At 22.8% G+C, this 21,246-nt stretch overlaps 5 protein-coding genes across 5 annotated transcripts; 1 reads left to right on the top strand and 4 right to left on the bottom strand. All coding sequences in view use genetic code 6, as the record gives it.

Moving 5' to 3' along the window:
* Positions 1-142: 142 nt before the first annotated feature.
* On the bottom strand, positions 143-2,374 carry TTHERM_00621289 (Ulp1 protease family, carboxy-terminal domain protein; the record flags this gene model as incomplete). The annotated part of the gene is made up of 1 exon (XM_001471340.2): positions 143-2,374. The coding sequence occupies exon 1, from the start codon at positions 2,294-2,296 to the stop codon at positions 143-145; it is 2,154 nt and encodes a 717-aa protein (XP_001471390.1). The 5' UTR covers positions 2,297-2,374.
* Positions 2,375-3,220: 846 nt separating this feature from the next.
* On the bottom strand, positions 3,221-5,699 carry TTHERM_00621280 (transporter, monovalent cation:proton antiporter-2 (CPA2) family protein; the record flags this gene model as incomplete). Its single annotated transcript, XM_001017953.2, has 7 exons — positions 3,221-3,899; positions 3,956-4,153; positions 4,264-4,474; positions 4,539-4,868; positions 5,138-5,321; positions 5,418-5,513; positions 5,619-5,699. 7 exons carry the CDS (start codon positions 5,697-5,699, stop codon positions 3,221-3,223), a joined length of 1,779 nt encoding a protein of 592 aa, XP_001017953.2.
* Positions 5,700-8,490: 2,791 nt separating this feature from the next.
* On the bottom strand, positions 8,491-10,668 carry TTHERM_00621270 (hypothetical protein; the record flags this gene model as incomplete). Its single annotated transcript, XM_001017952.1, has 1 exon — positions 8,491-10,668. One exon carries the CDS (start codon positions 10,666-10,668, stop codon positions 8,491-8,493), a length of 2,178 nt encoding a protein of 725 aa, XP_001017952.1.
* A 2,089-nt stretch (positions 10,669-12,757) lies between these two features.
* Positions 12,758-13,824, bottom strand: TTHERM_00621250 (hypothetical protein; the record flags this gene model as incomplete). The annotated part of the gene is made up of 2 exons (XM_001017950.2): positions 12,758-12,973; positions 13,516-13,824. The coding sequence occupies 2 exons, from the start codon at positions 13,822-13,824 to the stop codon at positions 12,758-12,760; spliced, it is 525 nt and encodes a 174-aa protein (XP_001017950.2).
* Positions 13,825-19,812: 5,988 nt separating this feature from the next.
* TTHERM_00621240 (zinc finger, C3HC4 type (RING finger) protein) lies at positions 19,813-20,818 on the top strand (the record flags this gene model as incomplete). The annotated part of the gene is made up of 2 exons (XM_001017949.3): positions 19,813-20,666; positions 20,806-20,818. The coding sequence occupies 2 exons, from the start codon at positions 19,813-19,815 to the stop codon at positions 20,816-20,818; spliced, it is 867 nt and encodes a 288-aa protein (XP_001017949.3).
* Positions 20,819-21,246: the final 428 nt, after the last annotated feature.

The raw sequence follows: 21,246 nt of genomic DNA, 5'->3' as shown, positions 1-21,246 counted from the left end.
CTAGTTTGGATTTCATTTCTTAGAATTAAAAGTTGAATGAAATAAAAAAACAAATGAATTAATAATATTTAAATTTGTGTAAAAATTAATTAATAATAAATAACAATATATTAAATATAGTAAATTAATATTAATTGAATATTCAGCAAATCTTTATGTTATTAGAAATAATAGGCTGAATTTCATCATACCTCGTTTTAACTCTTCCTTCAAAGTATTGTAAGGTTTCATAGTCAATCTTTTTTAATTCTTTTTAGTAAGAAAGCATTGGGAAAAATGTGTACATTTTTTCACGAAGCTCTGTAATATGGGCTTAGTCAAATTCTTGAGGTGTATCGTAAGCGAAGTTTTGCATATACTTCAAGACAAACATACCACAATCAGTACCATTGGTTTAGCGAGGACATTTATCTGCCTTTTTATTTGTATATTACAAACCAGAAATTTATTAGAAATATGTGACTAAGGCTGTTGAAATATTCTTGTAGTAAGCGTTGTTGCTTGAAGCACTATCATAGTAAATAATTTCTCTCGTTTTGTTATAAACCCCTAAAAAGATCCAATGTTTTATTCCATGCAGATCAACATTCACAATAAAACCAAATCTATCAATGAATTCAGGCTAGAATAATTAAGATGTTGGATAAATTTAGTCCATAAAAGCCTTTGCCTCATCTTTTTTGATTCTCATACTCTCATACTAGGTCTCAAAGAATAGATGGGAAAAAATAATAATTTCACTCATGTCATTTTTGTTTACATATTAGTTTTGCTACTTCATATTTCTGTGACTTTCTCTCAAGTAAGAAGCATAGCAATCTAATAGGTTATCATTTATAAGCTAATCTTTTGTAAGTCTTCTTAGGTCTTCTAAGGAAAACTTAATTTGATATGCTATGATATTTTTATTTTGCTCTGCTAGATACTTTTCGAAAGCTTAAATATTGCAGTTTGTTTCATTATATTAAGGTAACTAGTAGTATTCAAAGACTTCCTTCTACTTTAATACAAAGTAGTTGATTGGTAATTAACAAATTTACCTGTTTATTCTCTACTTAAGTTCTTCAAACAATTTGTTGATACTACCCTTTTTAGAATATATTTTTTCTTCAACATTTTGCTTCAAATCTTTATTTAATTAGTCTAAGTTTTCTTGCAACTCTTGATACATAAAATAAACTTGTAAAGCTTTTTCTACATCCACATTTTCATAAAAAAATTTTATTTAATCCTTAGAAAAGTTACTAGCAACCTTATTTTAAATTTCTTCTTCTTATTGTATATGAATATTTTCCTTAATTTAACTGTCAATATTCTAACCTCTGTTTAATTCCATCTAATTCTAGAAGTTATGCTCTTCTTCCATTCTCATCTGATTATGTTGATTCATCATTCCTCTTTGCTGGTTTTAACTATGGCCTTTCATAAAAGCAGAATCTTATGAGTGTAATTATGCAGCTGTGCTCATTTAATTATATGAAACTTGTTCTTCATGCATTCTCATATCATGATATTGATTCACTGCCGCATTTATTTACTGATTATTTCTCTATCCCAGCATTAAATTAATACCCTATGAGTTTGGTTATGCATCTGCATATCGCATCTATATTTAGTTATTTTCTTAAGGATATGAAGAAACTTACTAATATTATTCACCCAACTATGAATCATTTTATTTAGTCTACTTAAAAAGCTAATACACTTCATCATAAAATTTGAGATTTTTTTGTTTTAGTTAATTCTCAAATTTTTCTTCTAATTTTTCCTTCTGCTCATTTTCCTTTTTTGTATCTGCTATTTCGTTAATCTTACTTTCAAGAACTTTGAAAAGTTTCTAAAATAATCTTAGCGACTTTTCTTCTAAAAAATTCTTTTTTTAGATTATTTCATTCTTATAATCAAACATATAGCTTATTTGTTAAATAAATTTAGTGCATAATTCTTCCTTACTATTTCTAGTCCTTTTAAGCACAGATTCATTTGTTCCTATTGTTCTTTCATCTAAGATGCCCATTAATTATGAGTATTGTTGGTCGTAAGAAGGTAACTCTACAGAGAAACTATCAATTTTTGCACTTTTAAAAATCAGAGAGGTGAGATAGCTTTAGTTTTGCTGGTTTTTATTGAATTGCATTATTTTGGTCCCTCTCTAACAATTTTATTAATTAGATTATTAAACTATATTCTTAGGCTTATCTTTGTTAGCTATTTAAGGCTTTGCTACTGTTTGATTAAATAGCTTCTCTTAAAACTCTGGCAAATCTTCATTTTTCTTTGGATTGTGTTGATTCATTTTAAAGTCACCTAATTTAATGCTTTTAAATGATTTTTTCTAACCAAAATGTATTTTTATTAACTTATTCTATTAATCTAATTGTTTTAATATATTTAATTCAAAATATAGTCTTGTATTTCTATCTAAATATAAGGAGGATCTTATATCAAATCAAAGACTTCGAATTGCTATTAAAAGAAAATAAATCAAATTAATTTTCTTCAATATAAGTTATCAGAAAGGTAAAGATATTCTAATTCCTCATAAAACATTAATAAATTATGTTACTATTAGTTTTCTCCTCTAAATAGTTCATTTTTTAGTAAAACTTTGAATTAAATTTTGAGATAAAAAATATTTAAAAAGTGTTTTAATTTAAAATTTATACTTTAAAAGAATAAACAAATATAAATAAAATTTTTAAATAGTATTTTTGTATAACTAATAAAATAAATAAACTGATTTTTTTGATTTTTTTATGAAATGACATTTTTTTGTAGAAAAGCTTTTGTTATTTTGTTATGGATTTTATTAAAATCATAAATTCAAAAATTAACTTTTAACCCTAAAAAATCAATCTAAGTATTACCTTAGTAAATAATAAAAATAATAGCTCTATAAAATTTTTGAATAATTATTAAAACATTTAATTCATTTATTTGAGCTTTTTTTGAATAAATTTTTAAAAATCTTATAAAATAATTATTAAAAAAGAAAAAAAAATCATGTTTGAAGAAAAATATTGAGAAATGAAAATAATTTAGAACTAAGTTAATGAAATTAATTTATAAATACACTAACAATTGTGTATGTATAATTTTAAAATAAATTTTTTACGATATTTAAATTTAAAATTAGGTTTTAAGTTTTTATAATTTGATATTTATTATTGTTAATATTAATATTTTTATCTCAGACAGATTTTTAAATTCACATTCAACTTCAAATATGTTCATTACTACTATGATTTTCTGGATCTTAATTGATTGATTAAACTGCTTGCTTATTCATGTTTGCTCTGGATATTTATTTGAAATTTTCTTCTTAGCCATTATCATTTCCAATTTGCAATTCTTGTTGCTGTTGATCTTGTTAATCTTGATGATTTTCTTCATTTTCGTTTTCTTGGTGACCCATTTCCTATTCCTATTCTTTTATATATCCAGCATCAAACTGTGAGCTGTTCATTTTAAGCTTTTGTTTTTCCATCTTAATTTGCTCTTTTCTATTTTCATAGTCGAAAATGAACAAAGGTTTGATAAAGTTTTCATCAAATAATTTCCACTTTGTCTGACTCTTGCTTTTGAATTCTCTACTTTCTTTTGATTCTCCAACCAAACTATCACGAATAGAAGGATGATTTTCATGATACTTAGGATTCTTTGAAATTTGTTTCAGCATGACATTTATATAAAAAGGCATTAGACCTCCTAAGACAATAGTTGTGATTATAACAATAAAGAGAGTTGTACTCTAAATAACTTGTGTTGCCTAAGGATTTGAATCATCTTAAGGTACATTCTAAATCAATGCAAAAGCAATAGCTCCTCTAATAATACCTGCAAACCAAATAATACCCATTTCATATCTATTTAATCTCCATTTTTATTTGCCCTTAATTCTATTAAAATATATAATTTTTAAATATTTTTTTTTATTCATATTAAAATTTTTTACAGCATGAAAATCCAAGAAACTACAAAAACACTCACAAAACGAGCGAAAAAGGCAATAGCCAATTCAATGAGTAAGAAAGTCCATGACCATGCATAAGAGCTTGGATTGTGAGGATCTCCCTTTGTTTACCAGAAGACGATACCCAAATAGATATAAAGAGCTGATTCTGCAATAATAGAGATACTTGAAAAAGTGACACTATTAATTTATATAAAGAAATTTATGTTTATTTTAAAGAATATAACCAAATAATTTAGAGAGTAACAAAAAAATTAAGCTTAATATTTTATAAAATTTCTAAAAATTACCCTGTTGTTACTTTACCAGTTGATGATATGTTATAGAAAAGGTAATGAGACATGATAATACCACATACTAAAATTGAAATGACACCAGACATATCTAGGTTTTCTGAAGAAGCGAAAGCACCAAAACCAAATAGTAAAACAACAACTGTTTCAACTACTGGATTATGTGTCAAAAACCTAAATTTTTTCATGACTAAAGTAGCTAAGAGACCTATTTATTTTTAATTATAAAAAATAGTTAGTAAATTAAACCATTTAAATTTAATTTTATTTACCCCAACCAAGACCAATAGCTAAACTGCATACTGAGTTTTTAAGGAATTCACCAATCATCTTTAAGAAGTTAAGGAAAGTGAAAGTTATAGGCTGAGGTTCAGATGAGTCGCCAACTAAATCCAAGACAGCCTTATATAGAATAATTGATACAGAATCATTTACCATGCCTTCACCAAAAATAACACTAAATAATTTTGGATATTTCTCTGATTTAATCATAGCTAAGGCAGCTACACTATCTGTAGCGCATATAGTAGCAGAAAACAGAAGGATATCTCTTGTTGATAATGTTACAGACTGAGAAAAATCACTATATCTACGAATCAAACCTTTTTATTACAAAAATAGTGTTAATTAAATTTGTAAATTCATTTTTTGAGTTTTTGATAATATAATATAAATTTAATTCATAGAAATTTTATTTTTATTTTTGAGCCTGTATTTTCTTTGCTGAAGGTTGTTTACTCTGTACTTAAAGTATGCTTAAATGTAATAAACATCCACTAGCTATTTATAATTCAATTGAATTTTATTGCTAAGTGCAATTTATTTAAGATTTTCTACTGTAAAATGCTACTAAATAATAATTATTTTTTACCTGCTTCGTTAACAGCATAAGTTAAGAGCCATACTACTATGAAATTGACTATAGTACCAAGTAATCCATATATATTAATGTAGAAGAAATTTTGGAAAAAACGACGCTTTTTCAAGTTGTAACCGCCTGCAAAAATAATGGGTGGAAGGATAAAGTAAAAGAAGAGCTCACCTTCAAATATCATCTAATTTAAATTAAAAATAATTTTAGTTAATTTGGTGTTGTTACTCTTTTTAAATTGCTAATTTAATCATTTTTAATCAATTTTATTATTGTTTACACTACTTGAGTAGAATTCGTAATCGGCTTGATAGAAAATAAATCCTACAATCATACCCATAATGATACCTAATCCTGTTTCATGAATAACGTGTATCTATAATATATTATAAAATTAAATTAGTAAACAATTAATTCAAATTTATCTGGTTTTATCCAATTCGTCTTAGATGTAAATATATGGAGAATTAAAATCAATTACCTTATAGTGCTCAAGGAGCCCACCTCCAATCAAATAGAACAAGATTAGCACAACTACAATTAAAAAGATTACTCCAAACATTTATTTAGAATCTGCTTTACTCTTACTGTTTTTTTATGTCTATACAATTACAATCCAACAGATGAAAGATAAATCGATAGATAGATAAGAATTTGGCTTTTTTTTTATATAAGCAAATTATTAACTTTTATGATTTAATTTTTTACTTATCAGATAACTTTACCTATAGTTATTGTTTGAGTATTTAATTTCTTTTATTTGCACCTTAAATAATTTACTTATATTTTGGATATAAAGTTTTTGATTATGTATTAAAGTATCTTCTAATCACTCAATTAATTACAAGAAAAATTTCGTAAACAAATTTAGTGAGTCATCATTTACCCATAATTGAAAAATTTAATTTACATCATGTTTTTAATTCTCACTATTCAATTTTATTAATTGAATTCTTTTATAAATAATCTAAAGATAAATATTTTATCCAAATGTAATAATGATAATATCTAAATATAATCATTCTTCGTATTTGAAGAATGTTGTCATATACCTCTCTCAATAATTAGCGAAAAAGGATAGTCTAATATAAAAGTTAAAAATAAAAAACAAAACTAAAATTATAAATCAATCTCAATAATTTTTATGAAGTATTTCCAGAACAAAAATTTTAATTATGAAAAAAAAAATTTTATTTATTTGAGATATATGTATGTAAATAAATGTAAATATATTTAATTTTCACTTTATGATGATAGAAAATTTAGTTGGTTATTTTTAATTTATGATAAATTAAAGTTAAGTAACCAAACAAGAATTATTCAATTACATTTACAAAAATTAAATTTGTTTTCAAAGAAGAGGATGTTTTATAATCATCAATTATTTTCATGAAAAATAATAATATCTATATGCTTGACAAACAATTAAAAAATTAAAATAAGAGTTAGTAAATATTTTTGGTAGTGTAGAGTTTTTTTAAAAATAAAATAGCAATATTCTTTTTAATATCAAAAATCCTAAAATTTTTAATTAAATTTAATAACGACTATTCACCTATTTTTATGTTTTTTATCGATTTAAAAAAATAATTTTATCATTAATTAATAAATTAACAAAAGTAAAGTCTTATTTCAAAATTAATTATAATAATATGGTTATACAAGCTTTATTTAACTTGTAGAACATTTTCCTAATTAGATAGAAAAAATTAAAACAGAATAAATAAATAAAATTAATTGAATGACCAAATTGAGAGAAAAAAATAAATTAGTGGTGTAAAAGCAAATTAAGCATATTAAATAAGTAAATCAATGAAAAATAAATTAAATTTATTTAATAGAAATTAATAGAGTAATAAATAAAATAATCTATTTAATCTAAATGTAATAAAAAATTACACTTAATTTATTAATGCTTAATAAAAAAAGTAAATCACTCTAACTATTTTTAAACTCATATAAATTTGTACTACTTCATCTTAAAAAATAATATTTTATAAAGCAACAAATATTTTTGTATTGAATTTATTTTTAATTTTAACATCATTACTATTAGATTTTAGAAATTTAATAAGTTAAAAATATTTCTTTTATATAAAATCTTAAGAAGAAAGATTTTAGAAATAGTATAGCTAAAAAATTTTATTTTATCTTATAAAAATAATTATCCGCACTTTATTTTGGCTCTTAATTTAAATAAAATACAAATTTTAACAATCAATTCATTATTTGTTGGTTTTATCTCTAAAATAGTTTGGCGATATTGATCTTTAAAAATGATTACTATAATTATTTTTATTATATTTATTTCTTAGAAACCGAGTGTTTCTACTCTCTTCAAACTGTTTATATATTTATTAGGTTAGATTAATCTTTATATAAAACATTTTAATTGGTTTATGTGTGGTTATATGTAATAATTTGATACTATGCAAAGTAATATGGTATTTTTAAAAGGTTTCGAAAATTTAAAGGTGCTTTAATAATGAATACATGATACATATAAAAAGTCATAAAGTTAAAAAGATACATCAGTTAGTTATAAATAATTAATTGGTTGAAACATAAAATTCTTAATCAATTTAGTTGAATTTAAGCTTTATGATTATTAAGTCAATGATTAACAAGAAGTTAAGTTTTCGATATTTATTATATTCTTATTATTTCTTAAAGTGAATTATTAAATGACAATGATTTTGCAGTTTTTTTTATCTATCAGCATTTAGGATTTATTTATTTATTTATTTTTAATTATGTATTTTGGTTATTAAAAATTGATAATTGTTAAAATGTAAGTATTTTTCTTTTTCAATAGATGTTTCTATTTTCAGTTATTAATTACTACTACTTTAAATTGTATTAGGCTTAATCAGCTATTTTAGTTTTATAGTAGTGTTATATGCAACAAAAAAAATAGAAATGGAGTTATTAACTCCGCGAGTGTAAGGTGAGATAGGAAGAAAAATGAAAAATGGGTTTATTTATTTATATGTTATCTAATTAATTATATACTAATTTAATATATATTTTGTTGTCTAAATTGAAAATTTTCAAAAAAAAACAGATGTTTTGCATGTTTGTTATTTTTTTATTTTATTTTATATCAGCCAATCAGTCAGTCAGTTAGTTAATCATAAATTAATTTTTGATCGTTTTTGAAAAAAAAGGAAAGTAAGTTTTGTCTTTTTTAAAATGCTTTAGGTCATTTTGTATGTATTTTTATTTAGATTTAATTTTTAGTTTATAAATAGTTTTTTTAATCTGTAAATATAAATATGTCTGCCTGATTAGCCAGACTTTTATTTTATGTAAGACTAAGCATTCTTTTATTCCTTGATTTTAAAAGAACGATCTCAATTTAACTCATTTTGACCAGCGTTAGTTCCCATATAGAGATCTCCCATAGAGTTTTAAGCCATGATACTTTGAGGAGAAAGGAATAGCTGTTGCTAATAATAGAGAGGCTACATTTGAGGATACATTATTGGGTTTATTATTGTGTAACCATTATATGCTTGAGGAGGTATAGGGAAACCATACATCATAGGGATTTAACCAGCTTTAACACTTAAATTTCCATTGGTGTATCCGTTGATTTTTGGAGTTTCTTGATCACCATACTTGTTTGATCTGGGATAAGAAGCATTATAATTATTGCAATATTAATATGCTACAGGAGTAGGATGATGATAGAAAGTAGTAGAGTTATTACTGTTGTAGAACGAGGTAGAGTGGTCACCTCCGTGGAATCTGTTAGAATAATTCATATAAGTAGTTGAATTAGCTGCGCTTTGTTGGCGGAAATAGTTGGGTGTTCCATGATACATTTAGGCATTAAATAAATTGTTTAATTTCATAGAATCTTACAAACCTTAAAATTAACTAAAATTCATATTTCCTTGCATAAAGTAATTGTTGATATCACCCTGAAGCATCATATTTTAGTTATCTTCTACATCTAATTTTCTCTATTTGCGACCTCCAATCATTTCAATATCATTGTTATATTGATTGCCATGGTGTCTGTTTTCTTTTGATTCATCTTCTAAATCATCGTAAAGAGAGTTGAATTTATTACTTTTGCGATTGCTGCCGCTTAAATTATTTTTAAATTTATTTGAATTTCTTCCCTCTAAGTGATCTTGGCTGATATCATTATTATTATCTAGTTCTTACTCAATATCTTGATGAGATTGTATATTTTCATCAGTTTTTTTACTTTTCTTTTCACTAAAGGTTCCCTTGTTCTTATCTTACAAATCTTATTCTTCTCCAAAATCCTTTTCATCAGTCTCATCGTCTGCAGAAGAAGAATCTGAAAACACTAGTCTAGACTCAGAAAATTTAAAGACATACATCCAATTAATAAAAAGTTACAAAATGTAACAGGCATTTTTCATACCTTCTTCTGAAGGTCCGATAACATGCAACTCATTTGCATTACTGATAGCAGACTTGAAATATGTGGGTAAACATTCTATTATAAAAGAGTTTGATATTTCAGTAATGCGTTGGCCGCAATTTGTTTCGCAAAATTCCAATTGGTTAATATAAGGTGTATTTTAATTTTATTTATCACCAGAATAGTTTTTATTCTTAATCAAATTGTTTTTATTTTCGTTCTTAGCTTATTATTCGTTTTGATTTTCATTTTAATCTTTTTAGTTTTCAACTTATTCTTCATTCATGTCTTCATTATCATATTCTTCTTCCTCTTCCTAAAGCACACAGTTGATTTCTTAATCATTGCACCCTTTCTTACTCTAGACGCCAGTATAAGTTTCAGCTGTAGTCATATTGTCAGTTTGCTTTCTCTTTCTTGATTATTTCTTTTTATCTTATTATTCATGATTTATTTCATTTTAGGAAGAATGATTTTGAGTTCCAAGAGCAGCAATATGGTGACCAGGTATAGGAATTAAATATCCATAAGGAGAGCGCATGTAGTGTCTTAATTATTCGTATGGCAGAGGGCTAGAGCATGTCTCCCAACCCTTTTCATTCAAAGCTTTTCTTAAAAGAGTAATAAAAACAAGTAGTTCTATAAAGGCTTATTAACTCACTCTTGAGCTGATATTTAAAATAAAAATTGAGAATATTTTATTCAAGCTAGCAACGCGGAGATCTCTTTACATATCAAAAATGTCTAAATTTTAATAGTCGAATTCATGTGAAAGTTAAGCATTATGATACTATTCAGAATGTTCTTTATTATTATTATTAATATCATGCAAGCTTTGATGATTATCATGAGCATCAAGATGACGGTCATCAAAACTTGCTGTCGCAGTTGAGTTTTTAGCTATACAATTTACAGTTGATCCACTCAAATTTTTCTTTATTTTCTTTAAATTATTTGGTGATCCAACAACGCTCTCTCCTTCTTGTTCATTGATGTATGTATTTTCTTCGCCGAAATTTTCTTCTCCACCAGCTTTTTTTGTATTCAACTATGTTTCAGATTTATTTACTTACTATTGATTTGTTTATTTCCCATTTAAATGGGCATAATTATCATGGCTGTTATTCATTTAGTTATTACAAAGATTAATTTATTTAATGAGATCTTCTAAGTTTTTTAATATTTTGAAGTAGTCTGTTCCTTTAGTGAAGTAGTGACGAGGGAAAACTTCTAAAATCCAGTCGTATCCTTCATTGTTTTCAATTTTCTAATTGTCATTAAAATAAGATTTTAAGATATAAAATTGACAAAAAATTTAAATTTATGATAGACAAAAAGGTCTGTGTTTTTTTAAATTTTGAAAAAGGAAACAATCTCAATTTAGCCTTATCAAAAATAAAATGACATGATTAAATATCATGTCTTAAATTTGTAAAGTTATTTTTTTTAAGTAAAATTATTTAAAGAGGATATTTAAAACCGATAATATATAAACAAAGTAGATTTTGTAAAAGCTGTAAAATTTATAATCATTTAAAAGATTGTTAATTGTGACATAATTTTATTTAAATTAATTAGTATTTATTCTTAAATGATATTTAATTGATGATTTTAAAATAGTTATAATATTTAAAATTCAGGTGATAAATAGTTCTTTGTAAAAATTATCAACCTTTTATTTTATAGAGCTCAATTTTATTTATCCTCGAAATATTTTTACTAAAGAAAATTTAATCAGAACAAAATCATAAGTAAAAGGGATTTACTTAAAAGGAAAAAATGGGATAAAATAATAAATTTAAAACTTTTATTTGATGAGGAAGATAAAATTTTTTGAATGCTGTTAGATTAATTTGCATTAATAAAAATTGAAATCGAAAAAAAGATGGCTTTAATAAGCTCTCAAGAGTTGCTTTTCTATTTAAGATAAAACATCTAAAAATATGTTGGATAAAGTGAGTAAGGTGAAAATCATCAAACTGTTTTTAATGAATAGTAGAAAAAAGGAAAACAATCATTGAAAGTTCTGGTTATTGCTTTTGGTTAATTTTAAATGAATGACTTTGAAAGAAGAGGGGAAAACTGAATGAAGGAGCATTAATCAAATTAATTAAAAAAGATAGAGATAGGAAGTAAATAAAAAACTTAAAAGCAAAAAAGAAAGAGGGAGATGAGAAAGATTTTGAAAAATAAATTTGTTTATTCCAAACAAATAAATAAAAATTAAAAATTTTATTTAAAATAAAATTTGATTTGTTTTTTTATTAAATTGCAAGCAAAAAATCAATCAAGGAAATATTTGAATATCTTTTATCAAAAAGTTAGAATATAATTAAAAAGTTTTTTTTATCATTTATTTATAGTTAATAGACTCTATTGCAAATAATTAGATTGAAGCAAATCAAATTGATTATTAAAAATCACTGACTTATTTTCATTTTTCTTTTTTCTTTTCCAACTTCCTTAACTCCTTTACTTTTAAATTATTAATTAGAGCAGCATATAAAGCGCCCATTCAATTAATTTTATAAATATGAAAAATTTCATTCACTTGTAAATTCAAAAGATTATTTTGCTAAAATTAAATATAGTCCACAATTTTTATTTTTCATTTTACTTAATTCGCAGTGATGTATTTATCATATTTTTGCTATTAATTATTTTCGGAATAATGAAATGTATGTTTAAAACTTAAAATATAAATTCGAGTTTGTATTTTGCTCATTGTGAATTACTCAATAACCATAGACAATATATTTATTATGAATAAAATTTGATAATATATTCATTTATAACAAAATTAAGACGCCTGTATTTTCAAAAAGATTTCCTTGTTTTATAACTATTAAATGAATATTCAATAAATAAATTGGGTTTTATGGTATTATGAAAGTTGCTTTTCATTCATTTTTTATTGGTTAATATGCCAAACTATTATGCTATGCTTAACTTTTACTCTTTTGTATAGATAAGTTGATGAAAAAGCATTTATTTTTATATTTATTAGCAAGTTATAATTTATTTATGATAATAATACCACAAATAGGCTTAATTTCTATAAAGCCCTTGTACTAAATCTCACCTAATTTTATAATTGGAGTTGCAATTGGATTTAAGAAAAATGAGCTAGTAAGTTTATTTTTATATTACTATAATGCAAATAATTGTTTGGAATTTTATTTTGTTTTAAGAAACCAATTCTCTCATTTTTAAAAATATCATTCTATTACTCTTTCTCTCATTTTAATGGTTGGTTAAATAATTTAAACTTAATTTAAAAATGTTTTCATTACCTAAATAGAGTTATTTTCAAATTTTTATGAAAAGAACGAGAGGATATCATCATATACAGTGCTAGCATCTAGTTTCTAATCAGACTTTTGCTTATCTTCTTATTTTTATGTACTCTTTTCATTATTAGATTATTCGTTTTTCTAAATTTTTAAAAAATATGAAATATTTAAACTAATTTATCATGGAAAGCATTATTTTAAATAAAATAATTGGGAATTAATTCACCAATAATGTTTTATATTCCTAAAATGCTTTATTTGTCTTCATATAAATGTGGTTATAGAAAAAGTTTTTCTATTTGAAAATATAAATCTAAGCTAAAAAAAAATATCATAAAAAGATAATATCTTTTTTTTAATTTCCTTGAGTCTGACATTTAATTCAGTAAAAAGTATCAAAACTCTCCTTTGCTTAGAACTTAAATTTTTTTGAAATCAAAAAAATCAATTAATTAATCAATCAATCAATAAAAGTAGTGAAGCAGATAATTAAATTTAGGAACAAAGAGAAAATCTTAATTAATTTTTCTATGTTTAAAAGATAAATCGGCGCAACAGTAAATAATCTTGTGCTATTTGATAGGCAATTGAATTACAAAAAAAAGTAAAAATTATTCATAGACCTAAAAGCATTAAGATACAATTCAAAAGCTTTAAACTAAACTAAAAATTAAAAAAATTACCTTAGACTTGCCTTTTGCATTACCTGCAGAAGCTGAGGGCTACTAAGAACCATTTTAAGCGATACCTCCATGCTTTTGCTTAACATGTGTATAAAGGGCAGCACCGCTCAAATACGATTTTCCACATCCACACAAAAATTCCCTATTATGATTATCGCTGCGGCTTCTACGTTATTTGGGCTGCTATTACTGCTAATAATTTTGCTAATTTCCTTGCTAGTCATCATTTTCATTTTAAGATTTCATAGGAGTTTTTTTATTAGGAGTGCTATTCTGGGAGCTTAAATGCTCGCTCTTAATTTTATCCATAAGTCGGTGACTTTTAAACTTACTTATTTATCTTCTCTTTTTTTACTTGATAAACACACTGGAATTCAAGGAGATTTTGTTTAATTATTTTTCTCTTTATTCTTTTGTTTGTTTTATAAATTTAATATTGTTGCTGATCTTCGTTCTTAAAAAAATTTATTATCAAAGTGCACTGCACCGGAAAACTATTGAATGAAAATAGCTGCTGGGAGTGAAGGATTTTAGTATGGATTTATTTATTTATTTTTTTATTAATTAATTTATTTGGAATTATTTTTAGTATTTGTATTTATTAAGAGTGAAGAAGGTTGAATGAATATATGTATGTATTTATCAAATTAATGAATATCAATAAATTAATAATTATTATTACTACTTTTGTATTATTAGCAAATAAATATTAATTAACAAGGCAAGCAAAAAGCAATTAATTAAATAAATATATCAATCAAAAATGCTTTATTTCAAATTATATTGAGACCAAATTAATATAATAAAATAAAGATTTTCAAATATTTTTCTAGTTTAGTTTTTATAAATCTTTTTTTGTTTGCGTATTTTTAATCACTCTCAATATTCTCAATGTGAAAATTTTTAGATAGTACGAAGCGATTTAATTCTTACGATGAGTTCTTTCTTAGTGTTAGTTAAGTAGTTTACTTGTTTATTTATTAATCTCTTTGTTTATTAAGTAGTTTGTTCGATCTATTTTTTTAATTAATTTTTTGATATTTATTTTTTGCTTTTTTCATTATATTGGTAATTAATCATTGATTTCAACTATGTTTTTTTCAATTTATTTTACATACCTTCAAATTTTTCTTTTCATTAATCTTAATTTACTATCAATATTTAATGCTTATTTTCTTCGTTTTATTTTAATTTACTATTTTTATAATGCATTTTTTATTTCTGTGTATTCATTAAATCAAAAAACAAAATGTTATGTATCATTCATTTATCATATATTGTTTTTTGAAAAAGAAAAACAGTACTGATAAAATATTGAAGCAGTTTTAAGGTTAAAAAATGCAACTATAACTCTTTTCTACTTTAGTAAAATACATTATAATTGTTTTGAATTTGCAACCCACAAGCTAAAATTACAAAAATTTACTCATTTCGAATATCGAGCAACTCACACATTTCAAATAAACAAAAATAGCAAAGATTTCATGAAATATAACTTTTAAATTCTATTCAGCATTTTTATTTATTTATATTTTTGTTTCTAAACAGACAGGAAAATTAATTATAAAATTTAAAATTAAGACTCTCTAAGTTATATTTTCAACATGCTTAACATTGTAAATTTAAATTTACTTGAAGATTTACTTACTACCTTTAAATTGATAATTCAGCGACTTTATCCTGCTCTCTAATCTTTTTTAACCTGAATTTAAATAATTTATACAACGGTTATGTAATTCTCAATAATAGAAATTAAATGGTTCCTCTTCCCTTTTTCTTAATTAAATAATTGCTTAATTAATCTCAAATTATTTAAGTATTTTGCTGGATAATTTATTCTTTTTTACTTTATTTTAGTCCTTTTTTAATATTAGCAGGATTCAAAAGAATTAAATTATAAAAAACTATGAAAAAATTATCTTTCGAAGCTGTATCATCAAAGTAAAGCAAAATTAGATATTTATTAATTCAATTTCAAAGTTAAAACACAAATTTTTAAATTATTAAAATATTTTTGCTCCTAAATACAACCAAACTACATTTCTAATCTCATACAGTTGTAAAAAAATTTTTGCGTATATTTATCAAAAAAATTTCCAATGATATTATTTTTAATCAAAACATGGAAGGGAAAATTGAAATAATTATGTATATGGATAGAAAAATATATTGGTTTGATTGCTTTTTTAAATTTTACTTTAGTAAAAGAAAAAAAAACTTTTGACAGAGTATTAAATTAGTGAGTAGTAAATAGATAAATGAAACTGAAAAAAGGATAATGTTCCTTTAATAATTTATTATAATTTTCCATTTGAGTCTACATACAATTTAAAAATTTTGCTAGATTAATAAATAAATTATCATGAAACTATATTTTTGCACTAGTCTAATTTTAATAATTGTAATATATCTAAATTGTATAAAAAAAGTGATATATGCTAAATTTATCAAAATAATGACTCCAGTAATTAAAGTTTGTTACTATTCCAATATGTCATAATGAAAAAAAAGTAATTTTATTGAATATTTATTGTGTTTGTATCTTAAAAAAATACAAAAAGTATTTATAGAAGTGCAAAAGTATTCTTTTGAAATAGATTAGAGTTAATTAGATTGAAATCAAACCAAACTCAAACTGTAATCTTTTCAAAGCAATTTGTAACCTAAATACTTATAAATATAAAGGAGAAAATATTTAATGGTGTATGAGTTTCTAAAATTTTATAAATCTTACCTTTTGTTTAGCAAATATTATTCAAATAACAAAATGGTTATATTTGAGTTAAAATATAATATAAATTCAAATTAAAGTAAGAATAGAGATCATCCTTAGTGATTATAGAGTCATTATATAATAAATTTTAAAAGCTAATGAAACAGTTTCTATAAAATTTGCGTTGTTATATATATTACTAATTTAACTGCAATAAATAAAGTAAGGAGCTGCTTATGCTTTTTCAAACTGATTTATTAAGATTGTCTATTATTTTTTTATGTCTATTTTAATTTTTTTCTAATTTTGGATACTAGATTATAAAAAAAAAATTCTATTCCTTCAATCTTTTCAGCTATTTAACCAATAGAGAAAAATATTCCTTCAATAATATTTTATTTTCTTGCTTTAAAAAAAATAAAAACTATAGTTGTACTTTTAAATTAAGTTAAATTTGCATTTTAAACAAGAAGAGCAATTAATCATTAGTTACTTATTTCACTCAAATATTAAAAGGCATATGAAATACTAAAAATTAAAAAAATATTTTAAAATAACCATTTAAAAAAGTGAATATTTCAACTTAAAGTAAAAAATATATTATAGAAGGAAATAATAAATTCCAAAATATCAATTTTTTTGTCTTAAATAAATTGGGATTTTAAAATGATGAAAATTTTGACAGCCATACAGAGAAACTAAGATCTAAAACTAATCTAGTGGTAAAGAGCTTAATACTTTAATCAATCAAATATTTATAAAAAATATATATATCAATTAAAAGTTACAAAAATGAAAATATGAGTTATAAATATATTAATTTATATAAAATAAGTTTAACTCTATTTTAAGATAGTTAGAATAGACTAACTATAGACTTTCTATTCGAAAGATATTGATAGTGAATGCTTAAATATTTTTACAATCTATATTAAAATTAACTTCCTAAATACATCTACACAAGATTTAATAAAAGGAAGTGAACTAGCATATGATGCATATTTGATAAATATTAACCTAAAATAATATTTGTAAAAGATGATTTAAATACATTTATCTAACTTATATATATTTCTTTTATTAGCTTAATCTAATTACACTTAGATAAAATTATGAATAAATTCAATTGACAAAAATCTGTCGAGAATTTCTAAACATAAATTTTAAAAAGTGTAACTTTTGCTGCAATAATTTATATGATTGATTAGGCTATTACATCAAGTGTTATTTGATCTATTCTAATATTTATAAGACTGCAATAGATACATTTTTTTATAATAATTTCAGCAGTTACATTTATTTTTTTATATTAGTAGACGAAAGTACAATTTAAAACTTATAAATACATATTAGAATATAATATTATATAAAGAACTTAATTAAATATTTATTTTAGATAGCCAAAAATTTTAATGGTAGTTTTATAAATCACACTAAATATTTATATTTTATTTTAAACACATATTTAATTTGCAAATTTAAAAAATGAATTCCTTAAAATATAATTAATGTTTAATAATTAAACTTTCTTTTGATATAAAATATTTATATTTCTGTTTTTCCCTATGAATTTATTGATGAAAGTAATTCAATAATTTTAATCATTTCTTGTATATTTATTTTTTATTAAATCTGAAAAAATTAAAACTAAATTTGCTTAAATATAACACACTTTTAATAAATTCGGGGAAGGGAGGGGAGTAGAAATCCAGGATTTTGAGTATATATCACATGTAATTATCTGCAACAGTCATTCAAAATCAAATAAAGAGTTCCAGATATCTCCTTTCTACCTCTTATTTAGCCTAGGGTATATACTCTCCAAATAGAAAAATTATTTTGCAAATTTTAAAAATCGAATACCTATTTTATTTTGATATAAAATATTAATTCGAAAAATTATGAGGTTATTTTTGGATTTTTGCTTATTTGTTAAGTTATAAAAATTATTCAATAATTTTAGTCATTTCTTGTAAAGATTTTTTTCTTTATTTTATTTGAAAATAATAAAATTAATTTACCTAAATATAACAAATTTATTTAATACATAAATTATTTACATTATTTAAAACATATTTAAAGCAATAATAACGAAATTTAAATTTTAATATATCCAGATTTTCAATTTATTAAATATCAATCTGTTTATGAATTATACTTAATTTCACTTTGATAAGATAAATTTACTTAGGTTAATGAATATTAAATATTTTAATTTATTTTTAAATAATTTATTTCATTGTAATATTTCTATTAAAATGGATTTATTTTTTATTGTTTTTTAGTTATTTAAAGATTTTAAGGTAAAATATCAAATTAAAATATTTATACTTTAAATTTCTTAATTAGTTTTTATTAAACAATAAAATAGTTTAAGCTAAAAATTATATTTTAAAGATAAATTAATTGATTAATTTATATACTTGAAAATAAATAAAATAGATATATTTTAATATCTGTGGCACTTATTCAAATTTTTATTTTAAAAAAATTTAGAATAATCGAAGAATTTTAAAAAAAGAAAATGATATAAAACTTTTTAATTCATGCCTCCCTCCCATCTTAAAATCCTTATAAAAATACTTATTTTAGCTTATAAGAACTTATTATTTATTTTATTATAAAATGCAGTTTGAATAAACTAACAAAATTTTTTTAATGTTAAAAAAGTTAATTAAATTTTAAATTATTGCTAATTTGAGTGCATTTTATTTAAAATTTACTATAAAAAAACAATTAATACATCTCATCCTCCATTTAAAATATTAATTATTTTAACTAAAAAATTTTGCTATTAAACTAATACCATAATAACAGAGTTTAAAATTGCTATAATGTTTTAATTTTATTAAATTGATGTATTTTATTAAACCAAAAATAGTTTAAGTTTTTTAAATAAAGTTATTTTAATTAAATGAAGGAATTTAAATGATTTTATCAATCATTTATATAAATATACAACAAATAATAGATATAAAAATAAATTAATATCTTTCTTTCTCAAAACCATTATTTGATCTTTAATTTAATTTTATTACATAACTAATTCAATTTAAATTTAAGTTTTGAATAATAATTTGTTTAAAATTTAAAAAAATTAATTAAATTAATATAGGACATACAAGTTATTTACATAATTTAGTTTGAGATAGAATATAGAATTTTATAATAGAAATTCTTTTTTTGGTAAAAATATAATATAAAATTTCAATTTATTTCAAGCTTTTATAATTAAATACAATAGAATTGTATTGATTGATTATGGATCTTAAAAATAGAAAGAGATTTTTGTTTTATTTGAATATTCTTTTGAGATTGATCAATAAATTGAAGGATTTTTCAGAAATTTAATTGATTCATTATTTTTAAAAACTTATTTTGCATTTTTAATACTATCTTGTAAGATTTTAGAGTGAAAAAATAAGAAGCAAATAATTATATTATTAAAAGGTAGACAAAGCAAAGTATTTTAAGGAAATCAAAGAATAAATTGAATAGATTGATAAATAACTTAGGAGTATTTTAGAATATAGATAGGAGTTACTATCATCATTTTAAAATAGATATATTCTTTTGAAATAAAAATGATGGGCATAGATTTCAAGATTTTTGAATCTTGTTTGAACATAATTTTATCAGGAATTTACTTATATCTTGCGATATAGTAGTGGATGCATAGTACTCAATCAGAAAATAGAGTTATGGTCTGTATATTTATTACCCTTTTACTAGGTTTTCAGTAATCACTAATCTTGTTTCGTACGATTCTGTCTAACTCGAGAAGATACGATTTTTAAATCACAATTATGTACCTTATAATTCATTTGATAAATTGTTCAGAAATCTAAGACCAGTCTGTTTTTTCAATAGATTTTCATCTCACATCTCAAATAGCATTTATTTAATACAGTTTTATCTTTTTTTACAGCATCCTATTAGTTAACTTAGTTTATTATACAATAATTGCTGTTTGTTTATTGGTTGTAGCATTAATAAGTTTAATATAAATTTGGCGCTCTTCTGATTCAATTGTAAATCGTGAAGGTTTAACCTCACAAGAATTCGAATCTCTACCTAGCCATGTAGTTAATGCTAAAGAGTCTAAGGATATGAAACTTTCTTTTGAGTCAGGTTTTCATAATCCTTAGCTTAATGATTGTGCTATTTGTTTGCAAACTTTCGAAGAGAATGAAGTTATGATTGAAATAGTTTAATGCAAGCATTTATTCCACTCAGAATGTATAAAAGTTTGGTTTAAAAACAGTGTGCTATGCCCTTATTGTAGGAACGATGTTAGAAAAGCACTTTAAAAACTAAAGCGAGAAAAGCACTAGCTGCAACATGCAGGTCATTCGATTCTTGATAAAATAGTTGATTAAGCTGAACCTTCTTTTTAACTAGAAGAATTCATAGAAGAAAACGATCTCCGAAATTAAGAGTAAAACCTTTAAAATATTTAGCTACTATAATAAATTTAAGATATTAATCAAAATTAATAAATTGGTGAAAATAACCAAAATTAAATTAATAACGTTGCTGGAGGGAGAATTGCAAATCCCATATTTTAAAATATTTAGAGTCATCCAATGATGGAAAGGAACGAGAATCATAACCAAAATCCTCTATAGATTCAGTATGTTTAGGCTTAGGCATAAATTAGTAGCTATTCTCCTGAAATACAAAGAATCCAATAATCAGATAATTATATTGTTATTTAGAATCCGAACAATCAGCTATAAATTTCCGATTCTCTCAGATATCCTTAAAATGATGATGTTTTATCAAATTCTTTATAATATTAGTATAACTCATAGTAGTAGAATTAACAAATATTTTTTTAACCAAATAACCAGTAACAATAATAATAATAATATTAGCAACAACAAGAATAATAGTAATAATCATAGAATTAATAATAGCAGCAATAATAATAACAATTAGTTTAACAATAAAGAAGAGCTCCTTTCAGAATAGTGGAACCTCCATCATTAGGAAAAAATAAATCATAGCAAGAGAAG

Source organism: Tetrahymena thermophila (assembly GCF_000189635.1).
Source record: "Tetrahymena thermophila SB210 genomic scaffold scf_8254605, whole genome shotgun sequence".
NCBI lineage: Eukaryota > Ciliophora > Oligohymenophorea > Hymenostomatida > Tetrahymenidae > Tetrahymena > Tetrahymena thermophila.
The sequence above is the reverse complement of the archived record's forward strand: the minus strand, read 5'-3'. Positions and strand labels throughout refer to the sequence as shown.